The sequence below is a fragment of the Podarcis tiliguerta genome (assembly GCF_965153285.1).
Source record: "Podarcis tiliguerta genome assembly, chromosome: 3".
Taxonomy (NCBI): Eukaryota; Metazoa; Chordata; class Lepidosauria; order Squamata; family Lacertidae; genus Podarcis; species Podarcis tiliguerta.
The window spans coordinates 47,056,560-47,074,850 of NC_139536.1; the positions used below are offsets into that span (position 1 = coordinate 47,056,560).

General features: G+C 45.4%; 1 protein-coding gene across 1 annotated transcript in view; it reads right to left on the reverse strand.

The window, feature by feature from the left end:
* PGBD5 (piggyBac transposable element derived 5) overlaps window positions 1–2,090 on the reverse strand; it is a 75,199-nt gene extending 73,109 nt beyond the window's left edge. Inside the window, exon 1 of the mRNA XM_083433634.1 lies at window positions 1,379–2,090. Within this exon, the coding sequence (XP_083289760.1) occupies window positions 1,379–2,060 (682 nt within the window). The 5' untranslated portion in view covers window positions 2,061–2,090. The remainder of the gene's footprint in view (window positions 1–1,378) is intronic.
* Between the last annotated feature and the right edge of the window lie 16,201 nt (window positions 2,091–18,291).

Here is an 18,291-nt window from a genome sequence, read left to right on the forward strand (position 1 = left end):
ATCTTGCAGCTCATTTATGTCTGCTGACCCACTCTTTACAAGATGCAGTGAGACGGCTTGGCTCAGCAGCTGAACCCCCAAGGCTTCCTTGTCACTAGTCAGGTTAGATAGAGAGGGATTCTCTCAAGCAAAAATTGTCCAAAATGCTCTGTTATTTGAAAGGATGACCATTTTACTGCACAGGGTGGTCCCTTTTTCAGGAACACACTTCCAAGGTGCTCTGTTTTTAAATGCTCCACAGCTCCCTCAAACTCTACAGATCAGACCACACGGCCAGTTCTGAAACTGGAAAATGTGATGGATCTGAGACTTTTTGAGGCTTTGCCCTCTAAACAGATGGAATGGGATGGAGCCTGGCTTAGTTCCATTATTTTTATTAGTAGTCATTATTATTTCCTCTCGATACAAGGTCCCAGGGCAGGTTACAACAATGTCAAAATACAACCTCATAAAAACCGGTTTCCCATTCCCCCTTTATATTTTATTTATAATTTATATTTATTATTTATATTTTATTAAAGAGAACAATAATGGGGAGGGACCTCAGCTGAGTGGTGGAGCATCCTCCTTGCATGCAGAATGCCCCAGGTAGAGCTGAGAAAGCCACTGTTTGAAACCCCCAGCAGCCGCTGCCAGTCTGTGTGGACAGCACTGAACTAGCTGGATCAACTAGCTCTGACCTGCTCTAAGGCAGCTTCCTCTGCTTCCCGGAGAACGATGCGCCTTTTCCGCATCTCCTCTCCTCTGGGCAGATCCAGGCAGCAGCGGTGACTGCAGTCTGGCACTGGCGAGATCAGCTTCCTTCCTCCTCTCCTTCGAGCTCGCACAGAAGATGGCTCTGCTCAGGCAGGGTCACCCCGCTTCAAAAGGGGGTTCTTTCCCCGCCACCCCACAATGTGGAAGAGTCACTCGATAGAAGACCATCGCCGTTATCCATTTATAAAACGCACACATCTCTTGACACTTTCCTGGCTAGGCACAGCAGCAGCACGGATGCAACAGGGGACCATCCCATTACAGATCGAGCCACACTTTCGATGGTGCCGCCGTCTTGGGGAATTAAGCGGGGCGCTCCTCGCAAGAACCGGCCAACAGAGCGAGGAGGAAGCCATGCACCTACCCGGGAGCCCGTCCAGATGTGCTCTTCCCTAAGTTCGCGGGTCTTTCCCTAACCAGGAAGTCTTAGGCACCAGGGGCTGCGCCTTCCCCGCACCACCCAGTAACTCCCTTCTCCCCACTGCACTTTACAGAATCCTCGGTACGAGGGGCGAAGGGTTGCTACACCCCCACGCGCACACTTAGAGACCCACGCATTTCGAGTCACCGAAGCTCCCCCACCGTCACACACACACACACACACACACCCGAGCAGATTTACCGCTGCTATCCTTGAAGGAAGGGGTCGCGGTGTTTCTCAGGTTCTGGCTCCAGCCTCTCTTCTCGTCCTCCACCTCCTCCTCTTCCACCTTCTCTTCCTCCTGCTGCTGCTCCAGGGAAGTCGGGCAAGCCGCCTCCGAGCCGCCGGGCACTTGCTGCTGCTGCTGCTGCTCGGCCGCTGGCTTGGCTCCGCGTCTCGCCGCCGTCCTTCCCCGCTGGCTGCGTCCTCCGTCCGGGGCTTCGCGCTCCTCGTCGGCGTCCTCGTCGGAGGCGGAGCGCGACTCGGCCGTGGTGCTGTAGAAAGGGTTGCCGCCGCTGCTGTCCTGGCCCGACTCGCCGAAGACGTCGTCGGAGATCTGCAGGCTCTCGTAGCGGCAGCGGGCCGCCTCCAGCAGCGAGAGCGCCTTCAGCCTCTGGCCGCCGCCGCCGCCCTCCGCCATCATCTCGCCCGCCGGCGCCAGCAGCAGCCCCCGCTCGGCCGGGTCGTCCGGCCGCAGGCAGCAGCCCAGCAGCAGCAGCGGCTCGGTCACCGAAGGAGGCAGGCAGGCTGCGGGAGCAGCAGCACAGCCGCTTTCTCCTCCTCCACCGCCTCCGCCGCCTCGGAGCCCAGCCTCCCGTTCTCCCCGGCACAACCCGCCCCTGTGTGTGTGCAGAGCCATGGGTGGAAGCAGCCAGCTCAACATCTCTCCCTGTGCCTCATCGAGCCAATTGTAGCTGCAGTCCTGAAGCGGGAGGTGGGGTTTTATGCGCGCTCCGGACGCCCGGAGCCCGCCCCTTCCCCGCCCCCGAAAGGGGACGGTCTCCGCCGCTTAAAACCACAGGCTTGCCTGGGAGGATGGCGAGAGAGCGGCTGCTTGCGCACAGAGCAACCGCCCAGCCGGACCAAACGCCAAGCGCCTCGCCGAGCCCCTCTGCGCAGCTCAGGCTTGCGGAGCTGTCCAGCGGCGCTGGTGCTGAAACCCCACCAGCCTCTAGACTCCGTCCCCCAGAAGTCTGGAATGAGTGAGTTCAATGCAGGGCGAGCGGGATCAAGCCGCCTCTCCACTCGCAACAACAAACAGATGTGGCACATGGTCTGAAAGGAAAGTCGGCAAGCAGCAGGACCCAGCAGGACTGGTCGGCTGACCGGAGCCGGAAAAGAATTGGGGAAAGGGGAGGGGGGAGGAATTGCACGCCTTTCTGCACAAACCTGGGACATGACAATCGGCTGGCCATAATAAGCATCCTGTCACATACCCTTCATCGCAAATAGCATCTGCAAGCGCGCTTGTTGCACTCAGCTGTGATGAAGGTCTTCGAGTCGCTTTCATGTCGGAGAAAATTGGAGTGGCACTAATACATCCTAAGAGCGCACTTTAGAGCATCTGGGAAAGACTGCAAAGAGGGGAAGAGTCGCTGCTCATCTGCAGCTCTGGAAGGTCGGAGACCAAAGTATTTTGAAGTCAGACTTGTTTTCGAAATAGCTGAGACATACAGTGATCTCGATCATGCCAGCATTGCTTCAGCTCCTGGAAAGGAGAATTTTGGTTCTCTGGACATACCTAGCCCAGTAGCTGACACTTGCTTTGCTGACCTCAGATTTCTAATATTACTAAAGGTGCATGGGGAAGCCACCCTAGTATGGTCTTGAGATTTGTTTTGTTTTGCTTTATTTAAAGTATTTGCACAATTACTAATAAAAAAAAATGTTGACAATAATAAAACAGGATAGAATATGAAACCTCCCATAAAACTCACAACATTGATAAAACCAGAAATACTAAAAGCACGTTCGGCCCATAGATAAAACAAACAACTTACTGGAATCTGTTGCAATGTCAGTTTGCCTCCTGGGATTTATAGGCCTCCCAAGACTTGGGTTTGTCATGATGCCACATGTCCACAGCTGCACTATGTGTACACAGGGAAGCCAGTATTTGGGGCCTCTGCACAGTTCACCTCAGGGCAGGGCAGGCTGCTACCTCCCAAGGTCATTTCCCAGAGCAGGGAGGCCCTTATCTGTGAAGTGCAACTCATGGCCTGCCCAGATGCCTCTAGGCACCATCATGTACCACTTAAGTATAAAATAAAAGTGCAAGAGCACAAGCTCTGAGTAATGCAGCAAGAGGGAATCACATAGTATCAATTTTGCACAAACTGCACTGGCCATTCATTTGTGATTGTACACAATTCAAGGTGCTGACTTCAATGTAAAGTCAGAAATGACTTAAAGCCCAGCTACCTGACAGAATGCCTCTTCCTAGGTTGGCTCCCCATGTGATCTGCATGTCCCCATCAATAAGCATAGTTTGCTATGCGCTGAAAAGGGATAAGAACTTCTCTGTGTTGGTCCCCATTTGAGAAATTCTGTACCTATAGAGGTAAAGCTGCCACTCTGATTAGTTTTCCCTTTAAAAAAAAAGGCAATTGAAAACACACACAAGCATTTGGGTATGGCTATTTTTTATGCTACTTATGAACTGGTTTCATTGGTTGAATTAACTGTTTAATGGTTTTGTTATGTGTGTTCCCCACCCTGAAATCCTGGGGCTGAGGAGTGATTTACAAATGTCACACACACACACACCCCTACCTCTACATTTAGAGGTCCAACAGATTCAGAAAAGGTAACTAAAGTATTTCTATTTCCACTTATGCACCAGAAAAATAACCCAATTCCACTGGAATATTTCCAGCTTGAAACCAGTAAAATGCACCCATCCCTAGTGCTGGAATAAATAGGACAATACACTCCTTTTAGTAGAGCAATGGAGTTAGGTGATGAGGGTCTGCAGTTATAGTCACAACCTGCAACTTAAAGGGCAGGTGCATTCAGTGCACACTTACAGCACATGACTTTCCTAAAGAACCCTGGAAACTGTGTTCCCCTCACAGAGATACAATTTCCAGCACCTTTAAACTACAGTTCCCAGCATCTTTTGGAAAAGCCACGTGCTTTAAATGTGCATGGATGTGCTTAAATGTGTTGCAGATCTGCCCTTTAGCCAACAATCCTTAATGCAGACTACTTACCCCTATAATTAGGGTACTTAGATTTAACAGATTAACCATGCAATCACATTCATGTCTGCTCAGGAGTAACTCCCATTCAGTTCCAGGGAGCTTACATTCAAGTAAATGGGTGTGGGGGTACAGTCTAATTCTGTCCATTCTTTCCATGTTTTTCTTTGTACGGGAGAAAAGTATTAATATTCCAATTCAGGTGAAGGGTGCTTCTGAGTGTAGAACATGCCTCTAACATCTTCTGCTCATGTTTACATTCCCTACTCTGGCATGAAGCCTTAATAAGGCCATACAGAATGAGGGGGTGACAACTTAATTCAAAAAGGGGAAAAGAGAGGACCCAAATAATTACCGCCCAGTCAGTCTGACATCAATACCAGGGAAGATTCTGGAGCAGATCATTAAGCAAACAGTCTGTGAGCACCTAGAAAGGAATGCTGTGATCACCAATAGTCAGCATGGATTTCTGAAAAATAAGTCATGTCAGACTAACCTGATCTCGTTTTATGACAGAATTACAAGCCTGGTAGATGAAGGGAACGCAGTGGATGTAGCCTACCTTGATTTCAGCAAGGCATTTGACAAGGTGCCCCATGATATTCTTGTAAAGAAGCTGGTAAAATGCGGTCTTGACTATGCTACCACTCAGTGGATTTGTAACTGGCTGACTGACCGGACCCAAAGAGTGCTCATCAATGGTTCCTCTTCATCCTGGAGAAGAGTGACTAGTGGGGTGCCACAGGGTTCTGTCTTGGGCCCAGTCTTATTCAACATCTTTATCAACGACTTGGATGATGGACTCAAGGGCATCCTGATCAAATTTGCAGATGACACCAAACTGGGAGGGGTGGCTAACACCCCAGAGGACAGGATCACACTTCAAAACGACCTTGACAGATTAGAGAACTGGGCCAAAACAAACAAGATGAATTTTAACACGGAGAAATGTAAAGTATTGCACTTGGGCAAAAAAAATGAGAGGCACAAATACAAGATGGGTGACACCTGGCTTGAGAGCAGTACATGTGAAAAGGATCTAGGAGTCTTGGTTGACCACAAACTTGACATGAGCCAACAGTGTGACGCGGCAGCTAAAAAAGCCAATGCAATTCTGGGCTGCATCAATAGGAGTATAGCATCTAGATCAAGGGAAGTAATAGTGCCACTGTATTCTGCTCTGGTCAGACCTCACCTGGAGTACTGTGTCCCGTTCTGGGCACCACAGTTCAAGAAGGACACTGACAAACTGGAACGTGTCCAGAGGAGGGCAACCAAAATGGTCAAAGGCCTGGAAACGATGCCTTATGAGGAACGTCTAAGGGAGCTGGGCATGTTTAGCCTGGAGAAGAGGAGGTTAAGGGGTGATATGATAGCCATGTTCAAATATATGAAGGGATGTCACATGGAGGAGGGAGAAAGGTTGTTTTCTGCTGCTCCAGAGAAGCGGACACGGAGCAATGGATCCAAACTACAGGAAAGAAGATTCCACCTAAACATTAGGAAGAACTTCCTGACAGTAAGAGCTGTTTGACAGTGGAATTTGCTGCCAAGGAGTGTGGTGGAGTCTCCTTCTTTGGAGGTCTTTAAGCAGAGGCTTGACAACCATATGTCAGGAGTGCTCTGATGGTGTTTCCTGCTTGGCAGGGGGTTGGACTCGATGGCCCTTGTGGTCTCTTCCAACTCTATGATTCTATGATTCTATGATTCTATTTAGGATAGGGTGGTAAGTGTATTGCAGAGTGATGTTCAAATCCGTAAGCAAAATGCTAGTTTAGCTTCAGCTCTCAAGCAAATTATGTGGCTGGATGTTAAAAGAAAGAAAGAAAAGGAAACCTAGTATCTATGAATTTGCAAAGTACGTATACAATTTATTGAGCAACATTATTACTGAAGTCTGTACTCCAAAGGCAAGTAATCACAGCACTGCAATTCAGCTAAACCTAAATCTGTCTTAATCTAATGGATGATTACATATCACATCCTGCTTTCATGATAATTACTTTACCTATGTTTGGATAGTCAGACAAGAGTTGAAACAGTGAATAGAATATTGTAGCCATGGCAACCTGAAGTAGAGCTTTTAATTTCTCCCAAATATAAAGCTCTTCCCACTTTTATATTCTTCCGTTTTGGGTCAGCAAAGATTCAGGGTGGAGTTCCTTGATCAAATGGCATGTCGGCCCACAATTTCCAATTCCTGCAATAAACAGCCAATGATCTCCCTGTGATATGTTATCAGGTTTTTTAAAATAATAACAAAACCCTCTAAAAGTAAAAACAAAACACATTCTTAAAATTTCTATATCAAAATAAGAAAGAGGAACAGCAGGGACAGGATGTGATTAAACCAGACAGACCACACACATTTTAAGTATCAAGTTAGAACTCAAAATCGTGTTCCACCATCATTCAATGGGATTACACATCATTAACAGAAAGTCTGTTGTCTAAAACAGAGTAGCATTATAGGACTAAAAGGTATAAGAAAATTTCCCAGTTCTAATGCTTCAGTGAGGACCCTCCATTTGTCAGTTCCCTGCAGGGGAAATCAGTCCTGAGTGCTCACTGGAAGGACAGATCCTGAAGCTGAGGTTCCATTACTTTGGCCACCTCATGAGAAGAGAAGACTCCCTGGAAAAGACCCTGATGCTGGGAAAGATGGAGGGCACAAGGAGAAGGGGATGACAGAGGGGATGGTTGGATAGTGTTCTCAAAGCTACCAGCATGAGTTTGACCAAACTGCGGGAGGCAGTGGAAGACAGGAGTGCCTAGCGTGCTCTGGGGTCATGAAGAGTCGGACACGACTAAACGACTAAACAACAAATTGGAATCCATCAGCCTCAGCCAACATGACAAATGATTAGGGATATTGGGAGCTGTAGACCCATAACAGCTGAGGTCACAGCCTCACCACCCTGTAGTAAATCGGTCCTGGTAAGAATGAATTACTATGGTCTGATTCAGACACTTCATTTACATGAAGGAGCGAGCAAGTGCCCCTTTGTACTCCTGCTGATGCTAAATGAATGATGATGATGTTGTTGTATGAGTACTAAAAGGTGCAAGACAATATTATTGTGTTTAATGTTGCCAGGTTGTTTTGATACCAAAGGCTCTATTCCCCCCCAGTCATTTTTCTAATGGCTTGATTAGGACTGCTTCTGGAGTGAGCTTAAAGTTGCCGCCAAAACCTTCCTTTGTGACAACTCATATTTGACATGCTCCTCACAGCCCAGATGTATTTGCTGTTTCAATACAGTATTTGGGATCTTCTTTCTGCTTCACTATGTGATCCCATCCAATCAGGGATCCTGTAAGGAACTTAAGAATGCTATGGCATCATGGAGCTAATCAGATTTGGCTATGTGATGTCAGAGAGCAAGGGCAAATCAAACCAAACACATTGCCCTCACTTTGAAGGGGTATCAATCTGTAAATGTTCCTTGGACTGATATAGGTTTGAGTAATATTATTGGAATAATTGGTTTATTTCCAAGTTCATCTCAAAGAGAACATATACACTTTGTCTATTAAATGTGAACTATTTGATGGGTTCATGCTTCTATATTCTATTTGTATAGAAACATAGCTATATCAGGTCAGGTCATCTAGCTACCTATGTTGACTGGCAGCAGTTTTATGGCCCAGGGCCTCCTAAGAGGCAGAGGTCTTGGAGATCGGTGCTGAAGATGCCAGTGATTCTGTTTGGGACCTTCTGCATGCAAACCATGTCCTCTTCTCTAAGTATACAGTGGTACCTCAGGTTAAGAACTTAATTCGTTCTGGAGGTCTGTTCTTAAGCTGAAACTGTTCTTAACCTGAAGCACCACTTTAGCTAATGGGGCCTCCTTCTGCCGCTGCGCCGCTGCTGCACGATTTCTGTTCTCATCCTGGATCAAAGTTCTTAACCCGAGGTACTATTTCTGGGTTAGCGGAGTCTGTAACCTGAAGCATATGTAACCCGAGGTACCAGTGTAGTCTATCTGGTTGCAAGGATAAAATGAGGAGAGGGAAGAGCCATGTACAGATTCCTTGACAGAAGGGCGAGATATAAATGCAACAAGAAATAGGGAAACATAGATCTTGTTTCTTTTGAAAAACAAGGTTTCTATTTACCTGGAACAAAAGTTGGATTTAAAAAAACCCAGAAAAGTCACAAGTAATTAAGGTGCCAGCTACCTTTGCTAAAGCGGGAGCTAAAATTAGGACCGAGACAGGAATACGTTTGCAGCATAAATCATAAAGTGTGCATTTATAATTAATTTTCAAGGTTTTAAATGCAGGTTTGTAGAGAAGTACATCTAAGCCCCAGATGATTCAGAAAGAAACAGAAGTGGAGTCTATTTTAACCATTGTTAAGACTTGGGAAATTGGCTGCATGTTTTAGTCGTCTGTTTTTGCTATTGTCCTCATGAGATGTCATGTGCTCATATATGTGTGAATGATTACTTGCCCAATGGTACTTAAGCTGAGATGAAAATAAGCCATTCATTCATGTACAAATGCAGTGTTCCAAAAATATTTCAAAGATGTGGATTTGTAACTGGCTGACTGACCGAACCCAAAGGGTACTCATCAATGGTTCCTCTTCATCCTGGAGAAGAGTGACTAGTGGGGTGCCACAGGGTTCTGTCTTGGGCCCAGTCTTATTCAACATCTTTATCAACGACTTGGATGATGGACTCAAGGGCATCCTGATCAAATTTGCAGATGACACCAAACTGGGAGGGGTGGCTAACACCCCAGAGGACAGGATCACACTTCAAAACGACCTTGACAGATTAGAGAACTGGGCCAAAACAAACAAGATGAACTTTAACAGGGAGAAATGTAAAGTATTGCTCTTGGGCAAAAAAATGAGAGGCACAAATACAAGATGGGTGACACCTGGCTTGAGAGCAGTACATGTGAAAAGGATCTAGGAGTCTTGGTTGACCACAAACTTGACATGAGCCAACAGTGTGACGCAGCAGCTAAAAAAGCCAATGCAATTCTGGGCTGCATCAATAGGAGTATAGCATCTAGATCAAGGGAAGTAATAGTGCCGCTGTATTCTGCTCTGGTCAGACCTCACCTGGAGTACTGTGTCCAGTTCTGGGCACCACAGTTCAAGAAGGACACTGACAAACTGGAACGTGTCCAGAGGAGGGCAACCAAAATGGTCAAAGGCCTGGAAACGATGCCTTATGAGGAACGGCTAAGGGAGCATGTTTAGCCTGGAGAAGAGGAGGTTAAGGGGTGATATGATAGCCATGTTCAAATATATAAAAGGATGTCATATAGAGGGGGGAGAAAGGTTGTTTTCTGCTGCTCCAGAGAAGCGGACACGGAGCAATGGATCCAAACTACAGGAAAGAAGATTCCACCTAAACATTAGGGAGAACTTCCTGACAGTAAGAGCTGTTTGACAGTGGAATTTGCTGCCAAGGAGTGTGGTGGAGTCTCCTTCTTTGGAGGTCTTTAAGCAGAGGCTTGACAGCCATATGTCAGGAGTGCTCTGATGGTGTTTCCTGCTTGGCAGGGGGTTGGACTCGATGGCCCTTGTGGTCTCTTCCAACTCTATGATTCTATGTGCACTTTAAAAAAAAGATATGTGTTACTAAATCCACATTTTACAAAGAACAACATGCTTGGTTCATGACAATCATTTGTGGTGCATAGCTTAAAACAAGCAGTAACGGAGCAATTCATTATTCATCCAAAGAATCGGTTTGAGAAATGGGTAGATATATAATTCTGCAACATACCAGTCATTCGAGCAGGAGTGGTTAATCCCTGAACTGGGTCCTTGATCTATTCCACCCCAACCCCCAATTGGTGGGTTCCCAAGACTCCACTGATTTTGGTAGTGACAAAAAGTGGGGAAATTAAAGCAGTAATTAATGTTAACGTAGCATGTTAATCTGTGCAGCTGTTAGCCTGCTGTTAAGCATTTTATACAGGAGTGTGCACATTCCCTATGATTCTGTGCATTTTTAAAAAAATCTGATCTGTTTCTGAGATACTGTATGCTCTCTCTTGTTTCAGGTTCTGAGCCAAAGCTCTGTATATTCCCATTCACTATCACAGGGAATCCACAGCTATAACCTTTCGCTTTGGGGATGAAATTTACAGTGGATGAAATCCACTCCAGAGTGGATTAATTCTCCCAAATTTCAAACATATAGGTACAGGAACATTTTCTAAGAGAATGAAGGAAATCCTCCACATTCCCTTACAGAGGAGTGGGGATTTATCTCTTTCTCACCTTAAAATAATTAAGAGTCGGTCAGGTGGTATCTATTCTTGCTTGTACCTTTAAAAAATCAAACTTTGTAGCTTCACAATGACCTTCATTTTCTCGTGGACTGAGTTTTGTTTTTCATCTTCTACACTTTAATGTGCTGGTAATGACCGCTCCCCACATTAAAAGGGGGGAGCCCTTTGCATGGTCGCGCGCAGCCCCCTGTACCCTATGCTGCACCATTAGCACAGGCTTGACTTCACCTCCCCCCAGGTGGAATACCTGGAGGTCTCCGCCTACCCCAGTCAGTTGCCCAATCCCACCTGGGTAGGCGTTGCCAAGGTGATCAGGCCAGGTAAGGGGAGGGACTACCTGCCCACACAATAGGGGAAGGATCTTACCTGGGAATGAATCATCAGTTGGCTCCAGAGCTGGTGATGGAAAAGCATTTTCAACTCTCCACTGCTGGATTTAAAAACTCCAACAAAGAAGAGTCCACCACCTTCCAAGGGAGTCTGTTCCACTGTCAAGCTGCTCTTAGAAGAGTTTGGATTTGATATCCTGCTTTATCACTACCCGAAGGAGTCTCAAAGCGGCTTACATTCTCCTTTCCCTTCCTCCCCCACAACAAACACTCTGTGAGATGAGTGGGGCTGAGAGACTTCAGAGAAGTGTGACTGGCCCAAGGTCACCCAGCAGCTGCATGTGGAGGAGAGGACACAAACCCGGTTCACCAGATTATGAGTCTACCGCTCTTAACCACTACACCACACTGGCTCTCTTAACATCAGAAAGTTCCTCCTGATGTTTAGTCAGAATTTCCTTCTTATAACTTGAAGCCATTTGTTTCAGAGTAGGAAAAAACAAGTTTGCTCCAGCTCCATGTGATGGTCCTTTAGATATTTGAAGATGGTTATCTTATCTCCTCTGTCTCCTCTTTGCCAGACTTCATATGGCTTGTTTTCCAAACTGGATCGTGTTGGTTGCTCTCTTCTGCACACATTCCAGCTTGTCAATAGCCTTCTTAAATTGTGGTGCTCAGAACCGGGCACAGCACTCTAGGTGGGGTCTGACCAAGGCAGAATAGAGTGGTACTATGACTTCCCTTTATCAAGACACTATAGCTTTTTTGTTGTTGCTGCATCACACTGTTGACTCATGTTAAGCTCATGAAGCTTGTGGTCTATATTAAGGAGCCTAGATCCTTTTCACATCTACTACTGGTGAGCCAGGTATCCCCCATCTTGTATTTGTGCAGCTGGTTCTTCTTGCCTAAGTGTAAAACCTTAGTTTTGTCCCTGTTGAAATTCATTTTGTTAATCTTGGCCCAGTTCTCCAATCTGTTAAGGTCATCTTGAATCCCAATTCTGTCTTCTGTTGCATCAGATACCCCTCCCAGTTTGGTATCATCTGCAAATTTGATGAGCATCCCCTCAATTCCTTCATCCAAGTCATGTATAAAGGCACTGAACAACAAGTCCAGGACAGAATCCCACTTGTCACTTTTGTCCTGGATGATGAGGAACCATTAGTGAATACTCTTTGGGGTCTGTCAATCAACCAATCCACCTTATATTTACCTCATCCAACCCACATTTTGCCATCTTCTCTACAGGACTATCACGGGGAACTTTGTCAAACACCTTCCTAGATGACCATATCTGGTATAGATGAATTTCTATACAAATAGAATAGTAGCAAGTGCTTATCAAAATTGTTCAAGTTTAATAGACAAAGTACCATTAAAAATATCCCACGACTGTGTCATGTGCTCCGCTAGCCATATTTGCCAGGTTTTTAAAAGTGTTAGGAAGTGGGACAAAAACATATATTTAGCACCACTTATGTACCTTTCCTGTGTCCTGGCCTTTTGCAACAAGAACATCATGCACAGTGTCTGGGTTTTTTCTTTAGTTAAAAAAGTGTGGGTTTCCCCCCCCTTAAAAACATAAGCAGTTTCCTGCACACCCATCTTCCAAATAGATTCACACTTGCCTCTATTTAAAGATCGCTGTGCCAATTTCATTTCCCTGGAAAAGTTAATGTCCTAGCAAGATAGTAATTAACTACATCAACAGCAAACCAATTTCTTTTCTGCCGATTAATAATTTGATAGCATTGTTCTATAAGGACCGTTTCTTGACTTTTTTGTTATATTTCCAGCCATTTCTGAGCCACCAAATGAGACACATTTTATCAGAGACATGTTCTAAAGTAAGTCTCAGAACATTTCAACCCAATTTTCTGAACTATTATGATCAGAGAGTGAATAGAGTCCAGATCCGTCTCTGTTGACTGTAATAATGTCCCTTTTTGCCAATTCAGGGATCTCAAATCCCATAAATCTTTCTGATCTTGAAATCCACACAAAGGTAGAGAGAAAGCCAAATGAGGAAACAAATCCTGACTGTTTATCTGTCTCCGAAATGTCTTTCCAGATATATTTCTTGCAGGATTTATGTGGAAAAGCTTCTTAGCCTGTTCTGCCTGGCACAGAGAACCTGACATCTGTGGAGTTTAAATAAAGAGTCATTGATTCCACCGTGGAGAAGAATAGCTAAAGGCAGCAAATAAATTAAAAGACATTGTGCTAGTGCCTATCCGTAAATAAGGATAGCCTGGAAAAAAGTACCTTATATAACTGTTGAACTTGAAAAAAATACCCCAGCCAGATGCTATATCAGGAATGGACTAATATACCACCAATGTCATGGGCAGTACAGGAAGCGCAATATGTAATAACTCTCTGCCCACAACAAAAACAGAAAAGTCAATAGTGTACCATTAAAGAACTTAAGTGGGTCAGTGTAAGGCCTGTGTGCAAGTTCTTCTCTTTCTTTTCCATTCATGTGTGTGATTTGTGTATGGCACTGCCCTTCTCTGTGCATGGAAGTTTGCACTCTTTAAAAGAAAAAGAACAATTGGGATCTGCAGCAAAATGTTGCAGTGTGCAGTGATCCTGCTTAGTGTTCCAGTCAGTCAAGTATGCTGGTCTCCCCAATACTCCATCCTATTCCCTTTCTTCATTGAACTGTTTTTAGAGTTCCTCTTTACATTTCTTCTTCTTCTTCTTCTTCTTCTTCTTCTTCTTCTTCTTCTTCTTCTTCTTCTTCCCTGCTTTTTTCCTTGCAAGAGTCACTGTTTTGGGCTTCTCACAAGGTGCTCAGCTAGCTGGCCAAGCACTCCTTTGTTAGGGAGGTTCCTGGATTGCCCAGAATGATCTTTCATCGATAGGAACTTAGTATTAGGAGATTGAAAATGTTTGCGTATAAATGAGATATTTTATCAGAGCCTGGGGAAGATGATACCCCTGCGCCTCAGTCAGCAGGGCCAACGGCCAGATACAGTAGTTGGGATTGTAGTTCAGCAACATCTGAAGGATCAAAGGTTAACCACCCCAATTTTAAATGCATTCTTATGTCTCAGTTGCAAGTAATTGTGCTGTTGTTGACATCTGTTTTGCTGACATGTGATTTCACTTGGCTTTCAATAACCAGAGAACTCTGGTTATTGGATGCTCAATGAATTTAACTAAATTATAGTACCTCCATATGGGTGTTTATTTTGGGCTAGGTGCTGCTCATGCATGCAGGTTTTTCAAAGAGTCCACATATCAGAATGCCAGCCCACATTTCCCCCATTTAAGCTGGGTAAACGTTTTCCAAGAATAATCTTATTTTTTAATTTTAAAAACTCTTGCCAGTGACTCTGAATGGCCAGTAGATCCCCATCTACCTTCTGAACCACCCCTGTATATTTTTAGGAGTTTTTTTTCTTTGACAGAATGCTACTACATCTGGGCATTCCAGAGCCACAAAAATGCCCACCAAACTCCCATCTATGAATGAGGTGGCAAATTATTTTGGGGTTGGTGAGTGATGGATTCAGTCAGACTTACTTATTTCCCCAAATTTGGCTAACTGCAGCATTGGGGGTGGCAGTTCCTCTAGAACTCTTCAGAATGCTTCTTCACAGTTAAATTGTGTATGAGGATGGCCATGTGTCCTACCTTACAGAGGACAGCCCTCTGTTTGAAGGTGTTGTCAATTTGAAGGGCTATTTGGTCCAACTCCAGTTTAAAAATAAAGAACCCTGGGATTGCAATTGAAACCTGTGGCCAGCTGTGTCAGGGCTTAATGGAGCCACTCATGCCATGCCTGTTTGCTTGACTGAACTGGGCCCATTGCCAACATGTGAGAGCACAGACCCAGCTTAGGATCCAGAAGATCTTGTGCTGGCATAACTCCATTCCCCATCCCAAAACACACCTCTTCCGGGAGGGTCCACTGGCTATTGTGACAATGGTGACCATTTTTTTATACCCCTTGATGGCAGAGCACACCTGCCATTGGAGTCCAGTGGAGCTGGGCAGAGGGGCACCCCTGCCTCATGCAAACCCCCTCCAGCCTGATAGATTGGGGGTTTGGATTGCTCTTTCCAAAAGGCAAGGAGGAGGGGCCTTGAAGTTGCCCTTCATCAGTTAGCACATAGGTTGCAGACTGAGCAGACACAGCAGTCACCTGGCCATAGTCTTCCTCATTAGGATGACTCTTACTTTGTTTCTTTTTATATTCTAGTAATCATTCCTCGGTATTCATCTACACCTATAAATTTGCCTCTGGAAATTTTATGCAAAACTGTGTCCCCTTTTTATAATGAGCCGAGGTTCTGTTTCCACGACCTGCAAATACTTGTGCACACAAACTGATTGCCGCGACTGCTTCTATCACTGACATGTACTTCAGCTTTCCAAAGATGTTTCTTGGAACTGGGTGGAAGAAAAAACACACCATTCAATACTGATGTTATGATACTCAAGATCCATCCTTTCTGCACTGCAGCTTAAAACATGAGCAACACTTATTAAACCACATTCATCGACAGGATTAAGATGCTTTTTCCCCTCTGCCTTGTGCATTTGGAGTGATACAATCCTCAGTGGCCAAGAGTTATTTAAAGGTCCAAATCTGGTAGAAACTGCTCCCAGACACTCTGGCCATGTGAGACAAATAAAGACGCTGACAGGCAGCCATCTGAAAATTAGCACTTTCCTGAAATGTTCCCATTGCTGAGTACTCACTGTTCTTTTGTAATGAAGCTTTCAACATATGCAATTATACTAACAAATGCTGCTGCACATAGTTTCTTGGCCAAAGGATGCAAAAGTCTTTAATATATATATATATATATATATATATATATTTGCTTTCGTAGATTTTCACGGGTACAGGAATGCAGGTTTTGGTGTCCTCGGGTGTCTTCCCGTGTAAAAGTTGGGGTGTCTAGGCGACGTTTCGACGAGGTCTCACTCGTCATCTTCAGGCTGGTGCTTTCGGCTTCTTGTTACTGGAACAGAGCAGGATCTCAGTGTTTGAGTTCCTATAAATACTGTTGAGGAGGTGTGGTGTATAGCCTCCAATGTTCTGGGCAGAGAGGAGGTTCCCAGGCTAGTGTGCCTTTTCTTCTTTTGTTCCTTAATTACTTGAGGGATATCTTGAGTGATTTCTTGAGTGATTTCCTGAATCCCACTTAGGTGGGTCATTAGGTGTGGATTAGTTGCTAAAGCCTTCGTGTCTTGAACTCTTGAACTTTGTGAAGAGTTTTTCTGAGAAGATGGCTGTACTGCACTTGGTTGTGCTCTGGCTTGGCTTCGTGTATAGGGGCGAGCTGTGGTTTTGTGGCCTGTGCCAGCCAGATCTGTGTAGGGATTGCAGGGGGGTGCAGCATCCGGAGGTGCCACCCTGGTTTGGCTACTGGATGGTGTCTGTAATTTATCTGTGGAGAGGGTCTGGGTTTGGGTCTGGTGTGGTTGATTGGTGATGGCGTTCTGTGTGCCTCTGGATCTGGTGTCAGATTTTGTGGGGAGGGCTAAACACAATATCAAAACAGCCTTTTGCACCAACCAAAAAATAGCCAATATCCTCAGAAACCCCAAGGATAAAATTCAGTTGGAAAACCAAGGGGTCTATGAAATACCCTGCAAAGTCTGCCCAGCCACGTACATTGGACAAACAAACAGACGAATAAATGCACGGATCGCAGAACACAAGAATGCCGTCAAAAAAGAAGAAAAAACTTCCTCTCTTTTCCAACACATGAAAGAAACAGGACACGAAATTAATTTTGCAGATTCCAAATTGCTCTTTAACATGGAACATCACCACAAGAGAATAATCATGGAAGCCATCGAGATAGAGAAACACCCTCACAACATGAACAAGCGTGACGACACATCCCGCTTGCCAGACATCTGGAAATTAGCCCTCCCCACAAAATCTGACACCAGATCCAGAGGCACACAGAACGCCATCACCAATCAACCACACCAGACCCAAACCCAGACCCTCTCCACAGATAAATTACAGACACCATCCAGTAGCCAAACCAGGGTGGCACCTCCGGATGCTGCACCCCCCTGCAATCCCTACACAGATCTGGCTGGCACAGGCCACAAAACCACAGCTCGCCCCTATACACGAAGCCAAGCCAGAGCACAACCAAGTGCAGTACAGCCATCTTCTCAGAAAAACTCTTCACAAAGTTCAAGAGTTCAAGACACGAAGGCTTTAGCAACTAATCCACACCTAATGACCCACCTAAGTGGGATTCAGGAAATCACTCAAGAAATCACTCAAGATATCCCTCAAGTAATTAAGGAACAAAAGAAGAAAAGGCACACTAGCCTGGGAACCTCCTCTCTGCCCAGAACATTGGAGGCTATACACCACACCTCCTCAACAGTATTTATAGGAACTCAAACACTGAGATCCTGCTCTGTTCCAGTAACAAGAAGCCGAAAGCACCAGCCTGAAGATGACGAGTGAGACCTCGTCGAAACGTCGCCTAGACACCCCAACTTTTACACGGGAAGACACCCGAGGACACCAAAACCTGCATATATATATATATATATATATATATATATAAAAATAAAATTCTATATTTCATTTTCTCTCTCTCTCCTTTCCTCCCACTCTCTCTTTCTGCAAAAGCACAGCTTCTCTTTTGCTCTATATGAACAGCTTCATAGATAAGATTAAGGTAAGCCACATATACTCAAAGCCTAAAATTTTTTACTTGAAATTCATCCCTGGTGGGACTTACTTCCAAGTAAGGACTTTGCTTACGGTTGCAACTTCATCTTAAATAAAGCCGCAGGTTATGTAGGGTATGTTAGCCTATCCATGTTGCCTAGCAGACAGAGTTTACTCATAACATCTGGCATGTAAAGGTATGGTAAAGGACCCCTGGATTGTTAAGTCCAGTCAAAAGCAACTATGGGGTTGCGGCACTCATCTCGCTTTCAGGCCGAGGGAGCCGGTGTTTGTCCACAGGCAGCTTTCTGGGTCATGTGGCCAGCATGACTAAACTGCTTCTGCCACAACGGAACACCATGACAGAAACCAGAGCGCATGGAAATGTCGTTTACGTTCCGCCGCAGCAGTACCTATTTATCTACTTGCACTGGCGTGCTCAAACTGCTAGGTTGGCAGGAGCTGGGACAGAGCAACGGGAGCTCACCCAGTCACAGGGATTTGAACCACTGACCTTCTGATCAGCAGGCCCAAGTGGCTCAATGGTTTAGACCACAGCGTCACCTGAGTCCCTGCCTGGCATGTAGAGATAGATGGGTTCGGCTGGATTTGTGGTGATCATACACCAGTGTGAGAGCCAGTGACACAGTACAA